At 35.4% G+C, this 26,443-nt stretch overlaps 1 protein-coding gene across 1 annotated transcript in view; it reads right to left on the bottom strand.

The window, feature by feature from the left end:
* Positions 1 to 515: 515 nt before the first annotated feature.
* Gdi (GDP dissociation inhibitor) overlaps positions 516 to 26,443 on the bottom strand; it is a 110,408-nt gene continuing 84,480 nt past the window's right edge. The window contains exons 8-10 of the mRNA XM_090400272.1: positions 25,711 to 25,855; positions 13,426 to 13,480; positions 516 to 1,405 (exon numbers count right to left, since the gene is read on the bottom strand). Of these exons, the coding sequence (XP_090256398.1) occupies positions 1,265 to 1,405; positions 13,426 to 13,480; positions 25,711 to 25,855 (341 nt within the window). The 3' untranslated portion in view covers positions 516 to 1,264. The remainder of the gene's footprint in view (positions 1,406 to 13,425; positions 13,481 to 25,710; positions 25,856 to 26,443) is intronic.

The raw sequence follows: 26,443 nt of genomic DNA, 5'->3' as shown, positions 1-26,443 counted from the left end.
AAATACACAAATCATTCTGTATACAATCCAAGTGGGGAAAGGAAAAAGGATAGCAGATAACTGGTTTTTTTTTTTAATTTTCATTTGGGATAAAATTTTATTAAATGTTATTTTTCTGAACAGATTTTGGGCCATATAAAAGTGCCATTAGGTCTGAAATATGTCAACAAATAAAATTTACTAAATTCATAGTTTTCAATGTTCTACCTAATGCTCCTATCCTATCACTGAAATACACAATTCAAATTAGTCCACCAAATCAAAACAAAAATATGGTTTCCAGGAGGTCATCCACACATCCCATGAGTTGCACTATATAAGAAATATTTAGCCACCACTAGTTAAAATGAAGACATTTATGTAATTTATGCTGAATAACAAATCCATGAAGTGAAACTGTCTCCAATTAATAAATGTAACCAATAAATAAAAAAATACCAGTTTTAAAAACTCAAAAACTTTATTTTTTTTTTTTTAAATTTAAAATGCTGCTTCAAATTAACAAAAACAAGATGGAATGGCCACCATAGGTGCCTTTTATTGAAATTTTGACAGCTTACAGAGCAGAAGCAAACGTGCAAGTCACAGGGTTTACTTCCCACGTTACATACAACAGATGTGGATGTAAAATTATAGCCAAAGTGTACTTAGTTTTAGGGTCAATCTTCAGAACTACAATTTACAACTAATCACAATACATTACAGAAACCTCTGCTCATTTACTCTATTCACACTTTTCCCCCCATTGACATTTCTTTCAATCTCATTTATACACTCATCCATTCATCCACATACATACACACTTTTTCGCAATCAACCACAAGCATGCTCATGCATTCACGCCCAGAAACACACACACACACACACACACACACAATCTGAATGGAAAATACTAACATTTATAGCTTTGGTTATATCCTTGAGCTGAAAAACTACCAAGACATTTCCATCTAGTCTATTACTGTAATGAATAGTGATCGTGCCCTGCTCCATAATGAAATTTTAGAAAATCATGACTGATCCAACAACACTCTGCACAAAGTGCAAAGGACATAACTATGTAGTAGCTATCACTATGAGAACAGCTGCCACAACCAGCCATCTTATTGGTCCTCTGTTCCTTGCCTGAAACCAGGAAGCAGATATGTTTTTTGCAAGTAACCCCAAAGAAACACAGGAAAGCCTACTCTCAGTAATTTCTGTTTTAATTGCAACTTGGGTAAAACAAAGCAGCAAGGCTAAGTGACAACTGTTGATGTAAAGTCTAGTCTTGTTCATCACCAAGATCATGTTTTACTTTTGAGAAATCAAAGTCTTCACCTGTACCTCTACGAAAGATATCTAAGACATCCAAACATGTGGTCTCAAAATGTGTAGTGGCATCAAATGATTCTGAAATGAATATCTGAAAGGAGGAAAAAATCATTAATATGTAAAGAACTATACAGAAAGAGTATATGTTTTTGTATTAATTTCTATATTAAAAGCTGAAATTTATACCAAATTCTAAAAGATTAAATAAAAATCAAGACCGTTATTATACAATGATAAAAATAAACCAACTTTGATATATATATTTACAAGCTCTACATTAAAACAGAAAAACATTCTACATAGCTATTTTAATAAATAAGCAGCTAGTTATTTCATTTTTTGAATTCTCATATCTTACACAAGTATTCAGCTAATACACTTTGAAATTTTAACTGCAGTTTGAAAATACACGCATGCATACTATGCCACCCACCAAAATGCATGCATAAAAAGTATGAGAGAGAGTAAATAAGATAGTGAGACAGTGTTCCTTTAGGAATACCTGTAATACATAGGTAGATGTATTCATTAAATACACAAAATTCAAATACTTAATCGATGTTTAGAATATTGTAATATTAGGTTGTTTTTACTGTGTTTTCAGTAAAAATGTAATTTGTAACCAGTGCACACTGTCTACAGGTGTAATAAGTACAGCAACCAATGCTTATTTGCAATGCAAAATCATGCAAAGTCAATCCTGGTTTATAACAGAATTTACTTATTTTTAAAAATTAAAAATAAGAAAATGGTAAACTTGCAGGGATCAAAATCAAAAGTACTGTTTGCTAGAGAATTTTTTTTTTACAAGTAATACTAATACCATACACGTTTTGGTACTTTATTATAATTAGCAATATAGTACAATAATCAGATAAATTTTATGATTTTTATTTTACGTTCATGATAGCTGTAAATTACGTAATGCAATTCAGTTATAGTAATGTAACTGCAGTTCAACTAGTTTCTTGCACAAGGTTATTACTATTATATTGTAGAGGCATTAGTGTAAAACAATACTGTGGTAAGCAGATGTACCAGTGATGAGCCACTTACGTTTGCTATTCTTGAACCAATATATCTTTCACATGATTAGATCATGCCAGAGCTAAAGTCTCATTGTTACAAGTCAGTGGAATTTGATAAAGTAACAGAAGATTGATATGAAGGATGATTTTTCACATTTCATACATGCTGACTCAGGACAATTTAAATACACTACAAGTACTACATTTCTATTCCTAAAGAAGTTAACACTTTGAGTCCTAGACCTTCTGTAAGTATATATATACATATCGATGTATATTTACATCGATAGGATTCAAAGTGTTAAGAATGCATTTATCACTGATAATCCAGAAGTTGCTACAATTCATACCAATTACGTTGAAAGTTTATTTTTCACTTGGTCAGACTATAATAAATTTAGTTTAATCCTTTATCCAAGTGTGTGCAAACAAAGTTTGCGCCCGAGAGTATTTTCAGGACTGGGGCAAAGTGGTACAACACCGGCGACTCCTTGCAAAGGTGGAGCAAGTTACCAACACTCCTATCTCAGTATTCCCATAATGCAAAACACATCTCCTTGTGGATATGTATAATGTCATGCATTAAGGGAAGGGCCACTACCCAAACTAGTTTTGACCTTTATTGAGGTCTCTTCAGTGGGAGCCAAGCCCAAGTGGGGATACCAAGGCAGAAGTATTAGCAAGGTCATCTCCTTCTATAGGAGCTGCCAAATGGCTCCCACTGAAGAGACCTCAATAAAGGTCGAAACTAGTCTTGGTAGTGGCCCTTCCCTTAATGCATGATATTATACATATCCACAAGGAGATGTGTTTTGCATTATGGGAATACTGAGATAGGAGTGTTGGCAGCTTGCTCCACCTTTGCAAGGAGTTGCCCGGTGTTGTACCGCTTTGTCCCAGTCCTGAAGATACTTTCAGGTGCAAACTTTGTTTGCACACACTTGGATAAAGGATTAAACTAAATTTATTATAGTCTGACCAAGTGAAAAATAAACTTTCAACATCTTTCTCTAAATCCAGAGTAATTAAATAAAAAGGTGGCACACCGTTTGGCAGCTCCTATAGAAGGAGATGACCTTGCTAATACTTCTGCCTTGGTATCCCCACTTGGGCCTGGCTCCCACTGAAAAGACCTCAATAAAGGTCAAAACTAGTCTGGGTAGTGGCCCTTCCCTTAATGCATGACATTATACATATCCACAAGGAGATGTGTTTTGCATTATGGGAATACTGAAATAGGAGTGTTGGTAGCTTGCTCCACCTTTGCAAGGAGTCGCCCGGTGTTGTACTGCTTTGCCCCAGTCCTGAAGATACTTTCAGGTGCAAACTTTGTTTGCACACACTTGGATAAAGGATTAAACTAAATTTATCATACCAATTACAAAATCATTGCTACTATATTTCATCATGCTATAAGCGATAGCACGAAAAATAATTCGTGAATGTGAACAAGAAACCAAACACCTTGTTAATAATACGTGTAAAAATCTAAAAAAAAAAAAAAAAAACGTTTTTAGCTTGGTTACAAAGTATATTATACTTGGCAAGAAGCATAAGCAAAACAGTTTGCATCTGAAGTATCTTCACGACTAGTCTATTTGTATAAGGACTGCTGACTTCACATTGATTGCCTCACTATCCCATAACACAAAAGTTATTGATATAGTGATATTAATAGTAAAACACAACTTCTGCACTGATTCAAGTGTAATAAAAGTCGAAACTGGTCTAGATGGTGAGGAAACTAATGTGAAGCTAATAGTCCCTATATATATATATATATATATATATATATATATATATATATATATATATATATATATATATATATATATATATATATATAAGTAGACTAGTTAAGAGAATACTTCATGCACAAACTTTGCTTAGATTTGGAAAAAGAATTAAAAAAGTATAATGTAGAATATAATTTCTTGTCAAGTATAATACAATAAGCTTTAAAAACTTTCAAGGCTGTAACTCTATGTTGCAACATTTATGGATATCAAAAAAAAACAAAGCATTTTCTATTGAGAAGAAAATGCTTATAGCTAAGGATAATGTCCTTCATCCCCCTCCCCACAAAAAAAAGAAAAATTTAGCAAAATTAATACAATATGTCTGTATACTGCTGTATTATGCACAGCCATAATTAAGGTGAAATTAATTCCTACCAAAGATTTCATGATCCAAATCAAGCATGGAATCTACAACAATCCTGTCAGTGAGGCAAATAATATTATGCTTGACATAGCTGTGCTATCACAGGCTATAACTCTTACAAGCAACCTGCCCAACAGAGAATTTACAGCCGTCCTACATCTCAGAAATACCGAAAACATAATAATCCTGAAAGTAAACAAGGGCAATGCTACTATCATTCTAAACTATACAGATTTAAAAAAAAAAAAAAAAAGCTAACACCTTTTTATTCCCGTATATGGGGAGTAGGCGAGGCCATTTAGCCCTATCTAACTTTTGGAGACTGAGTGGGCAGTTCAATCTCCACTGGTACCAATCAGAAATAGATGGCCCAAGGCTATCACTAATTAAGCAGTACACAGTGAAGAGAGATGGCTCAAATGTGCCGCCATCTCGTGGCCTAACCCTACCACAATATATTTAATGTCTGAAAATAATGTGGGTTCTACGGTCAATTTTCTTGAGTTTACAGGACGAAAAACCCGAGTTTCCAGGAGGAAAAACCTGCTTGCCCATGCCAGAGATCGACTAACTCTGGAACCGGTCGAAAGAAGGCTTAGAAAAATTTCCTCTAGTTGCCGACTAGACTCGAAACCAAGTCTTCCTTCGTGCGGCCAAGCGCCGTGGTGTGCAAACGCCACATCCACTGAGCTACACAGGCTTATTATTTTATTATTATTATTTAAAAAAAAAAAAAAAAAATCAGCTAACGCCTTTTTTATTCCGGTATACGGGGAGTAGGCGAGGCCATTTAGCCCTATCTAACTTTTGGAGACTGAGTGGGCAGTTCAATCTCCACTGGCACCAATCAGAGATAGATGGCCCAAGGCTATCACTAATTAAGCGGTACACAGTGAAGAGAGATGGTTCAAATGTGCCGCCATCTTGTGGTCCATAACCCTAACACAATATATTTAATGTCTGAAATAATGTGGATTCTACGGTCAATTTTCTTGAGTTTACGGGACGAAAAACCTGCTTGCCCGTGCCAGAGATCGACTAACTCGGGAACCGGTTGAAAAAAAGCTTAGAAAAATTTCCTCTAGTTGTCGACTAGACTCGAAACCAAGTCTTCCTTCGTGCGGCCAAGTGCCTTGGTGTGCAAACGCCACATCCACTGAGCTACACAGGCTCCTTTATTATTATTATCTGCATAATCACTATACAGATTATAATAATAATAAAAAAAATGACCACTTTTCTTAAAGACGTCTACCTAGCACCAATTAAATTACCCACCTACACACAGATCACAACAATCCATTGACTCCTAAAATATGTCACTTTCTGGCCAGCAGATGTGACCAACTAGCTAAAACCTTACAATTCCAGACCCCCCCAACACACACCATATTCATGGACTGCCAAAAATCCATAACGAGGTTGTACCACTATACCCAATTGTAAATGGTATCAACTCACCCACTTAAAAATAGTCCAACATTTAGTCAAAGTGCTTTCTCAAACTACTGGCAATACCTTGTCACATAAAAAATTCAGTTCATCTTAAGTCCAGTATATAAGACCTAACACTCCTCAACACTGACCTAAAGGTCAGTTGTGATGTCTCTTCCTTATTCACAAATGTTCCACTTAAGAACACCCTGGCTCTTATCCAAGCAGTGATATCTCAACCCTTTCAACAAAGAATTTAAAAATATCCCAAAACTACCCCCAAACAGAATATCCCATGAACTTGGGATATTCTGTTTGGCAGGAAAATTCTACAAGCAGAGGGAACAGCCATGGGCTCCCCTTGGATAACTTTTCATGGAGACATTTGAAAAGAATGCCCTTAATTCTTCCTCTCCCCTTAAACCCACTATATGGCTATGCCATGTGGACGATGTGTTTGCAATTTGGCCACATGGCCTTGTTAGTAAGTGTAGAAAGCTAAAAACTCTTTTAACCTTACCTGGACACTTGACACACTTTCCTATCCTATTACAAGACAACCAAATGGATATTGAACTTTACTGTATGCAGAAACCCCACCCATCCACGTAAATAGATCCATCAACACTCCCAACCACCCAACAATATGGAACTATAAAAACTTTACTCCACTAGACAAAATTCATTTACTCTGATAACATTGTGCTCACCACAGAACTCACCCACATAAAATACTACTTTTTTTTGATCAATGGCTATACCTCCAACCAGATAAAAAGAATTAATTATATCATCACATAACTCCTGCTTTCCAAATATAGATTACAGCAAATCATCATCCCTTATATTCGAGGCATTCTCAGAAAAGGTCTTAAAAAAGCACAATTCGGTGACCACTTACAAACTGCATAATCTAGCAACCCTTATCCACTTACCCAAAGACAAGCCACAGGATTTACCTGGAGTGAACCAAGTACCATGCAGCTGCGACCACTCACACTATGGCCAACAAGCAGAATAGACAACATCCATATATCAGAGGAGCACCTGGACTACATCTGTTTCCATCACTATGGCCACTCAGGATTACCAGACCATGCGCTGGATGCCTGGCACAGGATCCATTGGAAAAAAGCCACTTTACTCCACCAAAGCAAATTTAAATTTGCTAGGCTTTTCCTTGAATTTGCTGCAACTCTTACCAACTACCCCAACCTAAACAAATATGGCTGTATCAAACTGCCTCTCATATGGGGAAACCCTCATTAGCAGACATTCAGTAGGACTTTAGGTCATCCTGTATTGCTCCTGTTCCATTTTTGTTACTGAAGTGTGCATGTATGCAGGTGTTTGATACCAGTGTATTAATCCCTGAAGATACCAATTTAACTTTGGCAAATTATATAGGAAGTAATAATTAAAATAATTTAGTTATCTACTCTATGTTGTCAATTTCCTGAAACAACACAATGCACCAGAACCAACATATAAACCTAAACACCAAGACAATATTAATTCAATTTAAAATATATTTAACTATACTCATATACAACTCTGTTTAAGATGCTCTGCAATACTCTGTTTAAGAACAATAATAGAGAGAAGATTAGACCTTAGTCAAAATACTTACATTTGCTTCCTTGATTTAGAGAAAGCATTTGATAAAGTAAACCAGCAAATACTCCTAAATTATCTAACTAATATCGGCATAGATTTGAGGGATAGGAAAATAATTTATCAAATTTACAAAAATCAAAATGGATGGATTAAAATCAATGATAAGGAGAAAATAACTATAAGGAGTGGAGTAAGACAAGGATGTATACTTTCACCACTTTTATATAATTTATATATTGAAAAGGACATTCAGAAAACTAAAGATAAAATAAATAGTAGCATAAAGATAAATGGTGAGCAAGTCATGTGTATGAGATTTGCTGATGACATAGCCCTTGTAGCAGAAAACAGAAGAACATTAAAAACAATGCTAGAATTACTAAATAATAACCTTGAAAAATATAAAATGAAAATCAACACAGATAAGACTAAAATCATTGTTATTACAGGCAAAATCCTGATCAATATAGAGCATACACACATCAGCAGAAAACAAATAAAACAAGTGAAAAGCTTTAAATATTTAGGAAGCCTAATAACAGAAGATGGCAGAACAAGAGAAGACAAAAAAATCAAGAATAAACAATGCAAAAGCCCAATTCTCTAAGATGAAAAGCATTTTAACAGGAAACCTCAACCTACAATTGAAAAAAAAATTAGTAAAGACATTGATATGGAGCATTGCACTGTATGGATGTGAAACCTGGATTCTAGGCAGAGAAGATGCAAGAAGATTGGAGGCTTTTGAAATGGGTGCTGGCACCACATGAACAAAATAAAATGGACAGGAAAAAAAAAAAAAAAATCAAACAAACAAGTCCTGAGAGAGATAAACGAAACAAGAACTCTAATTAAATCGATCAAAATTAGAAGGGATAGGTGGTTTGGACATATACTTCGACATGGACTTGTGAAAAGAATAACTGAAGGCAAAATAGAGGGGAAAAGAAGAAGAGGAAGACCAAGGAAAAGCTTTCTTGACCAAGTCAAAGACAGCACGGGTTTGAGGAGTTACCAGGAGGTTAAGAAGAAAGCCAATGACAGAGCAGAATGGAGGAAATTGCTGCTGAGCTACCAGTCCCAAGACTGATGCAACTGATGATGATACTCATATACAACAAGTTCTTAATGAATCCACCAAGCAATTTATTTCAATCATGGATGACTATATTGTATGTGAACTTCTCTATCATGAAAGTGTAATGGTGATGATTGCTTGTGCAAGATTATTATTATTATTACTCAGGAAACTATGGAGTCAAGAGACTCATCGTGGAAGGTCCTTCTTAGGAAACAAGGTCTATCATACCACTCTTTGAACTCATTACCATTCTTGCTCTCACCACTATCAGGCAATGCATTCCACAGTTCAACCACCCTCTTGCTCACAGCTTCCTTCGATAACTTCCAGAGATGCCCCCCCCCCTTGTTATTGCTCCTTCCTGCTGTTCCACCAAGCGAAAGAACTCCACAGTAGTGTCCACCCTATAACTGCCTCTCAAGAGTTTAAAAGTCTCAATCACATCCATGAAACTCTGCGGTCCACATTCCCTAAGCCAATCCTCATAACTAACATTGTACAGTCCTGAATCCATCTTTGTTATCTGCCTCTGTACCCTTTTCAGAGTTGATTTATCCCCTTCAAATCCTGGGTACCAAATTTGAGAAGAATAGTCTAAGTGTGGTCTGATCAGGGTCTTATATAACAGAATGATAACTTATCTCTGCAGGGTCAGCATCCTTCTCAGTACTAGGTTACTTTCACCACCTTTGCAATATGCTCCCTAAATTTCAGTTTTCTGAAACATGATATCAGAATTGGAAATGTTAATGTGAGCTTTTTGCTTTATGCGGATGATGTTATACTTCTAAATAAATCCACTACAAGTCTGCAAGATTCTCTGACTAAATTGAATAGCTGTTGTAATAGATATGGTATGAAGGTCAGCAATAAAAAGACAAAGACAATGAAAATAGGCAGAATCATTGAAAATGTCAACTGTGTTGTGAATGGAGAACCTGTGGAACAAATAAAACATTTCAGCTATTTAGGCACAATTTTTACTGAAGATGGTAAATTAAATATAGAAATAGACAACAGAATCAGCAAAGCTAGTATGGTGGGAAGTCAACTGAATAAATTCATATGGAATAAGAGAGAAATTAGTCGGAACACTAAATTAGCTGTATACAAGACAGTGTTCAAACCAGTTTTAACTTATGGATCTGAGAGCTTGGTCAGAAGTAAAACACTTGACCAAAGACTAGAGACCACAGATATGAGAAGTCCTGAGAAAGATTATAGGTGTGAACAGATGGCATCAATGGCAATATCATATTAAAAATGAGGATATTAGGAAAGAACTTGACATTGTCAACATCCAAGAATGCGTTAGCAGAGCTAATCTCAGGTGGTATGGTCACTTAAACAGAATGGGCGAAGAAAGATTAGCAAAACAAGTTCTCTGCCAGGTTGGCAGCAAAACAACTCAGAGGAAGACCAAGATATAGGTGGATGGATATGGTACAAAGGGCCTTAGACAATAGAAATATAAGATCTGATAATGTTGGAGTCTTGACAAGTAACAGACTGATTTGAAGGAAAATTGTAGATAGGAAGTTAGTAATAATGTAATTGTTTTCATGTAGTACTATCATATCCTGTACACCCCTTGAGGGTATATGGCAGGAATTTGATGATGATGATGAATTTCAGTTTTCTATCAATCATCACCCCCAGATCTTTTGTCTCCACTACTTCCTCTAACAGTTCCTCTAATCGAGTATGCAGCCTCCCATTGATTTATCCCAACTTCAAGACTTTACATTTTGCTGCATTAAACCAATACCCCCATTCATTCACCCATCTGTCTAGTTTATTCAAATCCTCTTGCAGGGCTTCCACATCTGCATTATTACTGATAACCCTTCCCAGCTTCACATCATCTGCAAACAACTGAATATCCCCTTGCAATCCATTAACAATGTCATTGATATAAAGGTTGAACAATACGGTCCCAGTATTGAGCCCTGTGGAACCCCCACTCGAAACCTTCTACTTACTTGATATTTCCCCACCATACACAATTCTCTGATACCTAATCAGACAGCCAATCCTGAATTCAGTTGGCTAACCCAACATCTAAACTTGCTGCAACTTGAATATCAGCTTATCGTGTGGCACCCTGTCAAATGCCTTTGCAAAATCCAAAAAAATGGCAGTACATTCCTTTCCCTCATCAACTGCTCTTGTCACTTTATTATAAAAGGCAATAATATTATTAAAGCAAGAGTGTCCCTTAACAAATTCATGCTAATTCTTATAACACTGCCCTCATCTGTCCAACGCTATATAATCCCTCATAATTTCTCTGTTAAATCTGGAATGAAAGGTTCAATTTGTTATTGAGCATTTCATTCAGGATTTAATTAGGATCTAAAAACTCTATAAAAAGGAAATGCTTGTACATAGGTGTAAGTGAAAACTTTAATGTATTAATATTTTATTAACGGAATTTTGTAAGTGATAAATTGTCAACTGTCTTATAAATACCATTCCAGAGTCTAAAAGATTTTTTTGAAGGTTATTTAGAAGGAGAAAGTTTAAGCCAAGTCCACTTTAGCCTAATCGGTTTTTGAACATTATCCCGTGGGCATCGCAGTGCAAAGTCCAAGACACATGTACAGCACCCACATGATGGGGAGCATATCGGGGAGAAGCATAGGGAGTGTGCAAAAAGAGTTGTGTCGTGAGCAACCAGTGACATAGTTGGGAGAGTGGACAAGGGGATATATAAGGATATGCCAGCGAATATAGCCCTTTGTTCTTCGTGGTCTCTCTCTCCCTCAAAAGTGGGTTCCGATGGAAGCAGTGCGTGGCGACGACTAGAAGGATGGTCAATGATGGCTACAAAGTCAGGAAGCAATCTGTTTCAAGCGTAGCAGAGGCAAAGCCATGCAGTCAGCGGAGACTGCAGCCTTATGCCGAGTCATACATGCCTATCTGTCGAAGCGGTGTTAAAGTTATAGTGGTGAATCGTGATCGTAATTACTGGTGGTAAGAAGTCGGAAGAAATTACAGGTAGCAGACCTAGGAACCTAACCAGAAGGAAACAACAATGATTGATGTTAAGCCCACGTGGTCGGTAAAGTAGAAACTTTTATGGTCTTTCATGATGAGAGCAGGACTACAGCGAGTGAAAGTGCTACCCTTATATGTGATAGGACCTTTTATAATTGTCTGGACTATAGTGTTTTACTTAGAGGTTAATTGACTTATTCATGATAGAATTTTGGTATATTATAGTCTAATCTACGGAATTGAAAGGTTGTTAATTTATATAACTGTGTTGAGCTTACGAGAATTGGATTAATTGATCTGTTGAAAATAATTTAAATGGCTATTTAGTTACAATTAGATACTGTCTGAGAACCAGAGATTTTCTTTCATGAATAAGTCATTATATGTCTAGAGCAAAGTTTTGATCTCCGTCTACAATACCTTAGTGTAAAACAAAATGATTTGCTTTCAACACCTAAGAAACTTGCCTGATTTCTCACGCCAATGTACCGCTTGCTAAAATTAGAACCTGTATAAATTGAAGTGTGTGTGGGGGGGGAGGGGATTTGGTTACGACTGCTGATTAAGGAATAAACTAATAGGGTGTATTAAATAAGAGATTCTAATGCCGTGTAATTATGTGCGTTAACTCTCTCTGACAGGAATATCTTTTTTGTATAGGAATCAAGATGGTGCAGCTGTACTAACAAATAAATTTTTCTCAATTCTGAAAAGGAGCTAACTCCAGAACTGCAACAATAGATAATTTTGGCTCTTGCCCAGGGCATTCTCTTTGTCTGCAAGAATAGTACACGTGATCCATCAAAAATAACAATATCTGATAAAAATCAGCTCTAACTAAGACTAAGCACTGAAAATTAGTGGCCAGAATAGGAACAGCAGAACAACTGCTGTTCCTATTCTGGCCAGAATAGGAACAGCAGAACAACTGGTAGAAAGACTAAAGAACTATAGATAAGATTTATAATAGACCATAATGCACAACATACAGTGACATAACATTCTCCAAGACCTTAACTACTGATGACACACAAACTGGCCTATAATTAGACACTTCCAGTCTACTACCGCCCTTATTGTAGATACTTCTGCTTGTCAGTTTGACTACCAAGTGGTCAAACTTTAAAGTTTGATTACCACTGTTAAATTTAAAAGTTGCATTTACATTTTTTAAACATTTTATACAGATATTTACCAGCATAATAAAAATAACTTTCAAGGTTTGTGGTATTTATAATAGATTTTACAGAGTCATCCAATTGACAAAAAACTTTGAACTGCATACTTCACTTTTATTCAAGTGATAAAAAAGTCGCTAGAGAAACATCTGCAGATAATACTCTTTGTTCATGACATATTGGGCTTACTCTACTGGCAAGGCAATATGTTTTTCGATAAAATAAAACAAAAAATAGACTTTGTTCATGATATACTGGGCTTACTCTACTGGCAAGGCAATATGTTATAGATTTAAAAAAAAAAAAATCCATTTTTAATTCGCATGCACATTATATATTGTGCCATATTTAAACAAGTTTCAACATGAGCTAGTTTGTTACTTTTTCATAGAGCTAGAGAAAAATGCCATATTTTATGTATATATATATATATATATATATATATATATATATATATAGAATGCAGTAAAGCAATACTAAGAAAATTTAGTTGGAAGACATTTTCTTGTTTAAAAGATGCCTTATATTATACTTATAACTTATGAAAAGAAAAAAAAAAGGAGATAAACTGATGTGATATAGTAGCTAAATTTCAAGGGAAAAAACCCACCTGATTCTCTTTACCATCATTTACTGGAGAAAATACATCACCGACCCACACAAACCTAAAAAAAAAAAGAAATGTTTTTGTTTTAGCAAAAAAAAAACACATTTCAACAAGCAGCATTTATTAACAATTCCACCCCCAAAAGACTAAACTTAAGGCACATTAGTAAAGGCAGACTCTTGGGAAAACCCTCCTTCTCTAGAGACCAAATCAACCTTCAATACTGAAGGTTGATTTGGTCTCTACAATAGTATTTCCTAAAATCTGTATCATTTATAATTTTATAAAACAAACTAGTCACAATGAAATTGTGACTAGTTTGTTCTGTGGGACAAAAAGCACATGTAATTGTGAGAATATTCATGTGTTTTTACAATAATAATACAATGTTTTCTTCCAACCATTATCAGTATTTAAATAATTGAATTCTTGTAACGGAATCTATAAGATAATTAAGATTTTCAAAGTTTAATTTAAAAAGATGATTAAATCAAGTAATTCACTTTTATTCAAGTGATAAAATCTATTATCTAAACAAACTTGTAGGAATCACAGGAATAGTTGATCACATTACAGTTTGCTATAATGAATTTCTTTTGGCATAACTTCGTGATACTGCAGTATTTACCATACTAAGTTTTTTGTGGGAAGTGCATGACTGTCACAATAAAATTGTAATTTGAAGAAAAGGTAATAACAAAAGTAGAGGTGACTTTTGATAGGAAATAATTTTTCTCAGTAAAGAGAAGCAATTTTTTTTTTACAACTCAATGAATATTTTTTAGCCATTTCTTCTATCTGTGCAATGCAGAATAACGTAACGCAGACAAATCAAAATTCAACTTCTTCAAATTTGGTCACCTTTCAGGTCTCTATATAGCAAGATGCACTACAGCTCTTAGGCTTGCATTTGCTGAATTTTGAAATTAACATCTGATCTCCATGGAGCCAGACACTCATCATTGGAGTACACACTATTGTAAAATCTTGCGAGAAATTAATTTTTCAGGGAATTTTCGCTAAAGATTTTACAATTGTTTTTGTCTGAATTTCTTAAGAAAAAATGTACTTAGTAAGATATAAAAATGTAAAAGAATAATTTGCTGTTAGAATGCACCTGCACTTTAGACTTGTCGTTAAGAGCTTAACGAGAATTAAGCCAGATTAGTGTGCTGAATACGACCGAAATCGTACGGTCAAGGGGCAAGCGAAGACGTCAATTCGTTCATTGCTTCTGGCTAATCCTGGAATAATCCTAAGTACAAACTAAGGACTGAAAATGGAATAAAAGGCAATAAAGCATCTAGGCTTTTTGGTTCTTGGCTCTTCACCTACGAGGTCTTCAGGAGATTTGTTTTCTCGCCGTCGTCGCCCAATGTTCACCACCGCCAGTTCGTTCTAGGTTCCAGGTAGCTACGGCAGAACCCCAGTGCGTCCGATAAAGAATAGTTCTCAAAATAAAAAATGATAGTACAACATGACAAAATTTCATGCTGGGTGGGGCATCGCCCGGTTAAACAAGGACCCCGTTGTTTTCACCAGGGAACCAGGGCAAACAGCGAAAAGTCAGCTACTGGAACAAATCTGAAAACAAACCCCAACTCAACATCACCAGAGTTAAAGATCGGTACTATCAATGTAAGAAGCCTGAAATGGCAAAGAAATGGAGCTAGCTGAAGAATTAGATAAGTACCAGATCGACATAATAGGGGTGACTGAAACAAAAAAGACAAAAACGGGCGAGATCTTTCTCTGAGCAATAAATACAAAATGTTATATTCAGGCAATGACAATCAAGAAAAAAAAGGAGTAGCCATAGTATTCAACACAAAATAAGAGGCTAATCTTCTTGAATGGCAGTCAGTCTCAAGTAGAGTAATGTGGGCAAATATGAGAATGGGGAACTGAACAATGAGACTTATTTGTCCCTATGGTCCCACAGAAGGTTCTCCTAAGGTAGAAGTGGAGGAATTTTTTTGAGGCTTTAGAAAAAGCAACTGACACAATGAAAAAGGAAAAGATGGTCCTTGTTGGGGATCTAAATAGCAGAGTAGGAAATGATTGTGAGACATACAAAAATATTTTGGGAAAATTTAGAGAAAAGAGCAAAGCTAATAATAATGGCAAATATCTGTTGGATTTCTGCTCAGGACATGGACTGGTTATTACTAACACCATGTTCCAACAAAAAATGTGCACAAATTCACATGGAGAGAAGAGGCTAGGAATAAGAAAAGTCTCGTCGACTATGTTACTGTTGATAGTGATGTTTTCTCCCTGGTGCAGGACACCAGAGTGTACAGAGGATTTGAAATTAGAAGTGATCACTATTTAGTCTTGAGCAGGATAAAATTGAATTTCATATTGAAAAGAATGACATGTAAGAAAGTTTTAAAGCAAATAAAAGTTGAGCAGCTCTCAGATGTGAACTGTAGACTAAAATACACAAAGATTATTGAAAAAAAAAAAAAAAAAAATGAAAGTTTGAGAACAGAAATCAAACCTTGGAGATTCAGTGGCAAATTCTGAAGAAAACATTGATTCTGCCAGAGAGGCATGTGCTGAGGTTGTCTGCAAGGATAAAAAAAAAAATCAGAACTCCCTGGTGGACACAGGAAGTTAAAGAGGCAGTGAAGGAAAAGAAGAAAGCATATCAAAAGTTCCTGGCAAATAAGTCAGCATGTGCTCTTAGAGAATATAGAGACGAATGCAAGAATGCTAAATACTGCGTAAAACTAGCTAAACAAAATTCGTGGGAGGACTTTGGGAGAACAAGAATATAGAAAATGAATGTCAAGAAGGTGGCAAAATATTCTGGAGGTTGTTGAAGAAGCTTAGGAATGGAGGAAAGAGTGCTGTAAAAGGAGTTAGAGATGATAAAGTTGACATGAAAACGGTAGAAAAAGATATCCTTGAAGTATGGAGTAATTACTTTGAAAAATTGCTAAATGAAACAAGCAATGATGACAGCACAGTGATAAAAAACACTGGCCAGGCATGCAGTCAGGAATATATATCCATACTTGAAGTAGAAAAAGCTATCAAAGGCTTGAAATGTGGAAAGGCAGCAGGAGTAGATGATATTCGACCAGAAATGCTGAAGTATGGTGGTATAAAAGTCTTACAGTGGCTGCACTGCACTGCATAGTTCAGAAAGCCCGGACAGAGGGACGAATTCCCAATGATTGGAGTAGAGCTCTAATAGTGCCCATATATAAAAAGGGAAATAAAAAATGAATGTGAGAATTACAGAGGTATTTACCTACTGAGTGTTACTGGTAAGATATATGCAAGTATACCTGAGAAACGGTTCAGAAGAATTGTGGAAGAAAAGCTTGGTGAAGAACAAGCTGGATTCAGACCAAATAGAGGCTGTCGGGATCAGATCTTCACTTTACGACAAAAAGTTGAGAAAGCATGGGAATATAATAAACATCTGTATTTAAGTTTTGTCAATCTGGAAAAGGCATATGACAAGGTGCCAAGAGAGAAGCTATTCAATACGCTACAGTTATATGGTGTCAATGGGGCATTATATCAAGCAATACTTAGTCTTTATTTCAGTAGTAAGTCAGCAGTTAGAATTGAAGTACAGGAAGATGGTTTAATGTTAAATCTGGTGTGAGACAAGGATGTACATTATCCCCTCTGTTATTCATTATCTATATGGATCACATTATGAAGGAAAGTGGTATTAAACATGATATCAAAATTGGAGATGTTAATGTCAGCTCTTTGCTTTATGCGGATGATGTTATACTTCTAAATAAATCCACTACAAGTCTGCAAGATTCTCTGACTAAATTGAATAGCTGTTGTAATAGATATGGTATGAAGGTCAGCAATAAAAAGACAAAGACAATGAAAATAGGCAGAATCGTGAAAATGTCAACTGTGTTGTGAACGGAGAACCTGTGGAACAAGTAAAACATTTCAGCTACTTAGGCACGATTTTTAGTGAAGATGGTAAATTAAATATGGAAATAGACAACAGAATCTACAAAGCTGGTATGGTAGGAAGTCAATTGAATAAATTCATATGGAATAAGAGAGAAATTAGTCAGAACACTAAATTAGCTGTATACAAGACAGTGTTCAAACCAGTTGTAACTTATGGATCTGAGAGCTGGGTCAGAAGTAAAACACTTGACCAAAGACTAGAGACCGCAGATATGAGAGTCCTGAGAACGATTAGAGGCGTGAACAGATGGTATCAATGGCAATATCATATTAAAAATGAGGATATTAGGAAAGAACTTTACATTGTCAACATCCAGGAATGCGTTAGCAGAGCTAATCTCAGGTGGTATGGTCACTTAAACAGAATGGGCGAAGAAAGATTAGCAAAACAAGTGTTCTCTGCCAGGTTGGCAGCAAAACGACCCAGAGGAAGACCAAGATATAGGTGGATTGATACGGTACAAAGTGCCTTAGATGATAGAAATATAAGATCTGATAATGTTGGAGTCTTGACAAGTAACACTGATTTGGAGGAAAATTGTAGATAAGAAGTTAGTAATGATGTAATTTTTTTCATGTAGTACTATCATATCCTGTACACTCCTTGAGGGTACATGGCAGGAATTTGATGATGATGATCTAGAGGAAGCAGTATTAAATTGTATACCTAGAGTAAGGAGGGTTAATCAGGTAGGAGTTAGATGGATGAGTAACACCAATAAGCATGAGCTGCAGAAGAAGAAAGTGCTATGGAGGGTATATAAGGAGAAAGGCTCAGGCAAAAAAGGTAACCAAGCATGGCAAGGAAGGCAAAATCAGATTATGAGAAGAATCTAGCTGAGAAGGCCAAAGGAAATCACGAAGAGTTCATTTGTTATGTGGTAAGTGAGGGAAAGAATGACTATGGAAGATTAACCTTAACGAGTGATAATGGTCATTAGGAGACAGATGCAGATAAAATAGTTGAGTTACTGAGTGACCACTTTGCAAGGCTATGTCATCTTAGTGAGATTACTGCTTTAACCTATGTGACAGACACTAATGTGGGAACAGAGGTGAATTGGAGGTTCTTAGGATATTTCAGAATCTCAATGTAAATACAGCGGTGGGATTAGAAAGAATATCAGTTAGGTTTTTGCAAGAATGTGCAAAGGAACTGGCAAGTCTCAGCTCTGGAGTTCCAAGGGAGTGGAAAGTGGACAAAATAATTCCCTTGCATAAGGGAGGTTTCTAATACCGCAGTAACAAATTATAGACCAATCAGTATCTCAGGTGTGGTGGTAAAAGTACTAGAAATATTGGTCAAAAAGAATTTAAGAATGGGAGATAAAAATATGATACTGTATGAGGGTCAACATGGCTTTGTAAAGGGTCATCATGCATTAGTAATTTACCGACTTTTTATAATAGAGTAACAGCTGAGTGTTGGATATTGGAAATGGCTATACATTTCTGTTATGCAAATTAGAACAAATGGTGATGGATATGACACTTGAGTGGATAAGAGGGTGGCTGCTGGACAGATATAAAAAGTGGAATATGAAGGGACAGAATCGATGCAAAAACAGGGGTGATTAGTGGTGTGTTGCAAGGTTCAGTGCTGGGACCATTGCTGTTTAATTTGTACATAAACGATATAGGAAGTAACCTGAAAGGAAATATTCAGTTATTTGCTGATGAAGCAAAATTAGGTAGAGTAATAGTTAATCAAGGTGATGTGGAGAGCTTGCAGGATGATTTAAATAGGCTGTCAGTGTGAGAAAAAGATAATGGGTTTCAGTTTAATGTGGAAAAATGCAAAGTTATGAATTTTGAGATAAATAGATTTCAAGTTGTGTATCACATTGAAGGCACTGTACTCCAGGAAATGCATGATGCTAGAGATTTAGGGGTGGTGGTAGACAGAGTTAAAGTTTAGAGGACATGTTGCTAAGGTAGCCCATAAGATTACTTGGCTATTGAAGAACACATTAACAAGTAGAAATAAGAAAGTTATTACTCTTTATAAGTCTTTGATACGTCCACATCTGAATTACTGTGCTCAAGCCTGGTCCCCCTGGCTTGAGCACAGTAATTCACTGGTTTCCTGGGGATGAGAAAGCAGTGTAAAGGATTCGGAGGCAAGTGACCTGTGGAATGTTTCCTATGAGGATAGACTGAAGGTGTGTGGATTGCAGAAGTTGGTTGATAGGAAAAAAGAGGTGATATGACAAAGATTTAAGTTGCTTAAAGGGTTTTTATAGGATAGATGCAAGGGAAATGTTTCAGCACTTGACTAGAGGAACCAAAACAAGGGGGTCATCTCCAGAAGTTGAATAAAGGTATGGTTAGTAGGGGTGTGAGGACTAGATTTTTTGCTTGGAGAGTTGTGAATGAGTGGAATGGGTTGTCAGAGTCAGCTGTGAGTGCTTTGCATGTTAATGGGTTCAAGGAGAGGTATGATAGATTGTGTGCATAGACTGGGTCTCCCACAATGAGTCTTCGGACTCCATGTAGCTACCCAAATAATAATAATATTATTATTGGAGTCTTGACAGATAACAGATTAATTTGGAGGAAAATTGCTGACTGGAAGTTAGTAATTATATAATTTTTCATGTAGTATAGCATGCCCACACTTGCTAGAGCTTTGTGCCAAGAATAGTCGATTCATGCTGAAGGGGAGAAAGAAATGATGTATGATGTCGCCAACATGCGAAATCACGTGCTTTCTTGTCTGTTGCTGTACTAGTAGTAACTTGATTTTTGCTGTTGCTTTTTTGCATTAATTTTTTTTAGTATTAATTGGTATGATGGATCCAGTACAGTCAACAAGTTCTGATGTTAAACCTTTCAGTAGCTCTTGCAAAAAAATATTGAATGATGTGCTGACATTCTGCGAAAAGAATCATTAGAAGTCAGTCTCCTTGTTCCCCTTTCTCAAGTCATAAAATGTGCAAGTGCAATTGCAGGCGTATCGGAGTCTACTGTTAAAATAATTCTTATGGAATCAAAAGGTGAAGGTAAGCCAAAATTTAAATCTCCTAAAAATCGCCAGTGAAAGAAATCTATCGAGAAACGTAGCTTTGAATGATTTTGATGTAGACGTTATAAGAAGAACTATTCACGAATTTTATGTGGTCGAGAAAAGAATGCCAACTGTTCCGAAATTGATTCCTCTGCTGAAAGAAAAAATTAATTTTCCTTGGAAAAGAGAAACTTTAAGGAAAGTACTTCATGAAATCAGATTTTATTTCAAAAAATCCCAGAATAAAAGGAAACTAATCATGGAGAAAAGTGACATTGTTTTATCTAGAACACAGTATTTGATAGCAATACGACGTTTCAGGGAAGAGAAAAGACCGATTATGTATCTAGATGAAACTTGGATTGACAATAATTTAACTTCTGGAAAATGTTGGCAATCTAAAGAAGAATATGGAGTGCTACAATCCGGAAATGCCTCACAGAGCATGATAATTTTGTGTGCGGGTGGAGAAATGTTTTTTTTTTTTTTTTTTTTTTTTTTTTTACCGAATTCAAACTTATTATACAAAACCAATTCAACTACTGGAGATTACCATGGGCAAATGATTACTATGATCTTTGAAACGTGGACAGAAGAAAAACAGATTCCAAACCGTCCCAAAAATTCTGTTGTTATAATTGATAATGCTTCATATCACTCCATTCAATTAAACAAAGTTCCAAATTGGTCTAATAAGAAGCAAGTTCTTATGGATTGGCTCTCTGCAAATAACATTTCTCATTCCCCAGATATGCGAAAAATGGAATTGCTTAACTTTCAAAAGAAACTCGCCCACAACTAAACTATTTAAATTCGACAACTTGCTCAAAGAGCATGGATTCCTAGCTTTGAGGCTACCAACATATCATTGTGATATTAATGATATTGAGTATGTTTGGGTATACTCAATATTTTCATTCATCATCGCAACGTAACTGGGGATATTGATATGTCGAAACTCTTTAAGCTTTCAGAACAGGTGATTGAAAGTATTACAGTTCAAAATTGGGGAAAATATTGCTCTCATGTCACCTCATTGGAAAATATGTATTGGAACAGATATGGAATTATCGAAGAATTATGCAAACCTTTGGTGATCAATTTAAGTGAAAGTGATGCCGATTTGGACACCAATTCAGATGACTATGAAGATTAAAAGGATTTGATGATGGTATTTTTTTTTTCCAACCTTTTTTCTTTTTTGCATGGTTTTGTTAAAGAGTCAAAACAAGTCATAAATAATTAATCGGTTTAGGACATTAAAGTGTCTCAGTTCTCTCAACTAAGTTTAGAATATCTAAGTTCATTTGAACAAATTTCTGTTTTTCTGTATAATTATTTTTATTTTATACAAAACTTTCTTATACAGGCAATGACAATCAAGGATAAGAAGGAGTAGCCATAGTATTCAACACAAAATACAAGGCTAATTTTCTTGAATGGCAGGCAGTGTCACGTAGAGTGATTTGGGCAAATATCAGAATGGGAAACTGGACAATGAGACTTATTTGTGCCTGTGGTCGCACAGAAGGTTCCACTAAGGTAGAAATGGAGGAATTTTTTTTTGAGGCTGTAGAGAAAGCTAATGACACAATAAAAAAAGGAAAAGTTGGTCCTTGTTAGAGATCTAAATAGCAGAGTAGGAAGTGATTGTCAGATATACAAAAATATTTTGGGAAAATTTGGAGAAAAGAGCAAAGCTAATAATAATGGCAAATACCTGTTGGATTTCTGCTCAGGACATGGACTGGTTATTACTAACACCATGTTCCAACATAAAAATGTACACAAATTCACATGGAGAGAAGAGGCTAGGAATAAGAAAGTCTCACTGGCTATGTTATTGTTGATAGTGATGTTTTCTCCCTGGTGCAGGATACCAGAGTGTACAGAGGATTTGAAATTAGAAGTGATCACTATTTAGTCTTGAGCAAGATAAAATTGAATTTCATATTGAAAAAAATAACATGCAAGAAAGTTTTAAAGTGAATAAAAGTCGAGCAGCTCTCAGATGTGAACTGTAGACTAAAATACACAAAGATTATTGAAGGAAAAATGAGAGTTTGAGAACAAGAACCAAACCTTGGAGATTCAGTGGCAAACTCTGAAGAAAACATTGATTGATTCAGCCAGAGAGGCATGTGGTGAGGGTGTCTGCAAGGATAAAAAAATCCGAACTCCGTGGTGGACACAGGAAGTTAAAGAGGCAGTGAAGGAAAAGAAGAAAGCATATCAAAAGTTCATGGCAAATAAGTCAGCTTGTGCTCTTAGAGAATACAGAGACAAATGTAAGAAAGCTAAACAGTGTGTTAAACAAAAGTCATGGGAGGACTTTGGCAAGACTATAGAAAATAAATATCAAGAAGGTGGTAAGATATTCTGGAGGTTGTTGAAGAAGCTTAGGAATGGAGGAAAGAGTGCTGTAAAAAGGAGTTAGAGATGATAAAGGTGACATGAAAACGGTAGAAAAAGATATCCTTGAAGTATGGAGTAATTACTTTGAAAATTTGCTAAATGAAACAAGCAATGATGACAGCACAGTGATAAAAAACACTGGCCAGGCATGCAGTCAGGAATATATATCCATACTTGAAGTAGAAAAAGCCATCAAAGGCTTGAAATGTGGAAAGGCAGCAGGAGTAGATGATATTCGACCAGAAATGCTGAAGTATGGTGGTATAAAAGTCTTACAGTGGCTGCACTGCATAGTTCAGAAAGCCTGGACAGAGGGACGAATTCCCGATGATTGGAGTAGAGCTCTCATAGTACCCATATATAAAAAGGGAAATAAAACTGAATGCGAGAATTACAGAGGTATTTACCTACTGAGTGTTCCTGGTAAGATATATGCAAGTATACTTGAGAAATGGTTGAGAAGAATTGTGGAAGAACAAGCTGGATTCAGGTCAAATAGAGGCCGCCAGGATCAGATCTTCACTTTACGACAAATAGTGAAGAAATCATGGGAATATAACAAAGATCTGTATTTAAGTTTTGTCGATTTGGAAAAGGCATATGACAAGGTGCCAAGAGAGAAGCTATTCAATATGCAACAGTTATATGGTGTCAATGGGGCATTATATCAAGCAATACTTAGAACTGAAGTACAGAAAGATGGTTTAATGTTAAATCTGGCGTGAGACAAGTATGTAAATTATCCCCTCTGTTATTCATTATCTATATGGATCACTTTATGAAGGAAAGTGGTATTAAACCTGATATCAAAATTGGAGATGTTAATGTCAGCTCTTTGCTTTATGCGGACGATGTTATACTTAATAAATCCACTACAAGTCTGCAAGATTCTCTGACTAAATTGAATAGCTGTTGTAATAGATATGGTATGAAGGTCAGCAATAAAAAGACAAAGACAATGAAAATAGGCAGAATCGTGAAAATGTCAACTGTGTTGTGAACGGAGAACCTGTGGAACAAGTAAAACATTCCAGCTACTTAGGCACGATTTTTAGTGAAGATGGTAAATTAAATATGGAAATAGACAACAGAATCAACAAAGCTGGTATGGTAGGAAGTAAATTGAATAAATTCATATGGAATAAGAGAGAAATTAGTCGGAACACTAAATTAGCTGTATACAAGACAGTGTTCAAACCAGTTTTAACTTATGGATCTGAGAACTGGGTCAGAAGTAAAACACTTGACCAAAGACTAGAGACCACAGAAAATGAGAGTCCTGAGAAAGATTAGAGGCGTGAACAGATGGCATCAATGTCAATATCATATTAAAAATGAGGATATTAGGAAAGAACTTGACATTGTCAACATCCAAGAATGCGTTAGCAGAGCTAATCTCAGGTGGTATGGTCACTTAAACAGAATGGGCGAAGAAAGATTAGCAAAACAAGTGTTCTCTGCCAGGTTGGCAGGAAAAAAACGACCCAGAGGAAGACCAAGATATAGGTGGATTGATACGGTACAAAGTTCCTTAGACGACTGAAATATAAGATCTGGTAATGTTGGAGTCTTGACAAATAAACTGATTCCGAGGAAAATTGTAGATAGGAAGTTAGTAATGATGTAAATTTTTCATGTAGTACTATCATATCCTGTACACCCCTTGAGGGTACATGTCAGGAATTTGATGATGACAAAACTTTCTTAAAAATAAATTTCATTAAATTTTTATTTTATGTTAAATCTTTTTTAATTTTGTTAATACTCTATGTACATTTTTTCCAACTGTTATACAAGCAAAATAGTCACCACTTTAGAAACTACAATGTTCGTAAAAGAAAGGCTAAATTTTCCGACCTGTAATAATAAACAAACTTATTCCAGAAGACAGATTGATTACCCTATTATCAGAATGGATTCTCCTTTTTATGACATGCACAGAAGCGTTGAAAGGTCTCGCATCTGTGGGCGTACTGTACTATCATAATATCCTGTACACCCACTGAGGGTGCATGTCAGGAATTTCATTATGATAAAACAAGCAAATCGGCCAGAAAGCAACTTACAAGCATTGATTCACAGACTTAGTTGCTATGGCCTTAATTCTGACTTTAATCTGCTTGAAAATGTTTGAGCAATATGAAAGAAAAGAGAAACCTGATGCGAGAGAGAGGAATTGCAAGCATATAATACACTGTGAGCAACTATCATTCATACATTATATGAAATTATCTGAGAATCATAAAAAAAGATGCATTTTACAATAGCAATTTTTATAGTGATCATTTGTTATCACATTAATAAATGCAGCACGTCTTTGGCTTATGTACAAAGAAAAAGTTATTGTCATTTGTAATCATTTGAACACTAAAACTGGTTTAATTTAAAACAGAAATTGAGATGATTTGAAAATTTTAGTAAAAATCTAACACTTCATTTCATTAAAATCTATCTAGACAAAGCAGAGCTGTTGTGGAAGAAACAAAACATCTAAAATTATTAGTAATAATAAAATAGTTGTACAGAAATAATGCCAAAATAGGTAAGATATAAGCATGCAGTACCACTCCACAAAAAGGTCATTAATGATTCTCCCTAAAGGGAGTAGACAAGGCCATTTAGCCTCAACTTTTAAAGACTGGAAGGAAGACAACTCCACCCTTATTCACCATCCAGATAGCTGGTTATTTTTGAAAACAAACACTCCCAATTTTAAATTGGAATCAACAGTGATTGAGATGGTTTGCAATTCCTGAAATAAAATATCAATGCAACTATTTTTACAGAAACAGTGCTAGAACTAAAGGGCTTAATATGATAAGGCAAGAATACATAGACTACTGTTTACGTATTTGTAGTATACATAGACAAGAATACATTAACTAATCTCATATTTAAACACTTACTTTTGCTTTATTGGTCCCAAAAGTTCTAAACCAGGTTTTATTTCCAATTCTGGATTTGCTGTTTCAACTGTTGTGCTAACCATAGCAATAAACCATCCTTTTGCAGCTACTTGATGTGTATAAGACACAAGGGATACATATATATCTAAGAAAGTAAAATAAATAAGTAAATATAAACAAACAAACAAAACAAAAATCAAGCTAATCTAGTATATACAGCTTACTCTTACTATAAAGAACTATAAATAACTGAATTATAAGTACTATAAAATTAAAAATTATAAATAAGAACTATAATAACTGTTTACTACAGCATTCTTTAGCTTAACATTGGTGCTTTGGGAGTCTTCATTTGAGATTTTTTTGTAGTTTGTTACAGCAAGTTGTTTTAATGGTGCTAATTTAAAAACTGCTATATCACACTTTCAATGTTAAAATGAGGAGCACATCTTCCTTTTTCAGAATAATGTGGGGTATGAAGTTTAAATTAGAGAAAGTACGTTTAAAGGAATTGATTGAAGTCTATTTAATTATAACATACAATTCAATGATTGTTACTTCAAGGCAAGAGTAAACAACATCACTGACCACACGTTTAAGTGTGTGTGTGTAGTTCCTGCAATCTTTCAGTGTACTCCGATAAATGGCACTAATTTAACATTATTACTTGTGCCTAAAAGAATATCTTCCTGGAAAATTAAAATAACCATGCAGAAAAACTTAAGAGTGAAGG

The sequence above is a fragment of the Typopeltis vanoorti genome, chromosome 11, assembly GCF_054136105.1.
Source record: "Typopeltis vanoorti isolate ZY-2024b chromosome 11, IOZ_Tvanoo_1.0, whole genome shotgun sequence".
Lineage (NCBI taxonomy): Eukaryota > Metazoa > Arthropoda > Arachnida > Uropygi > Thelyphonidae > Typopeltis > Typopeltis vanoorti.
This window is presented reverse-complemented; position numbering and strand designations above follow the sequence as displayed.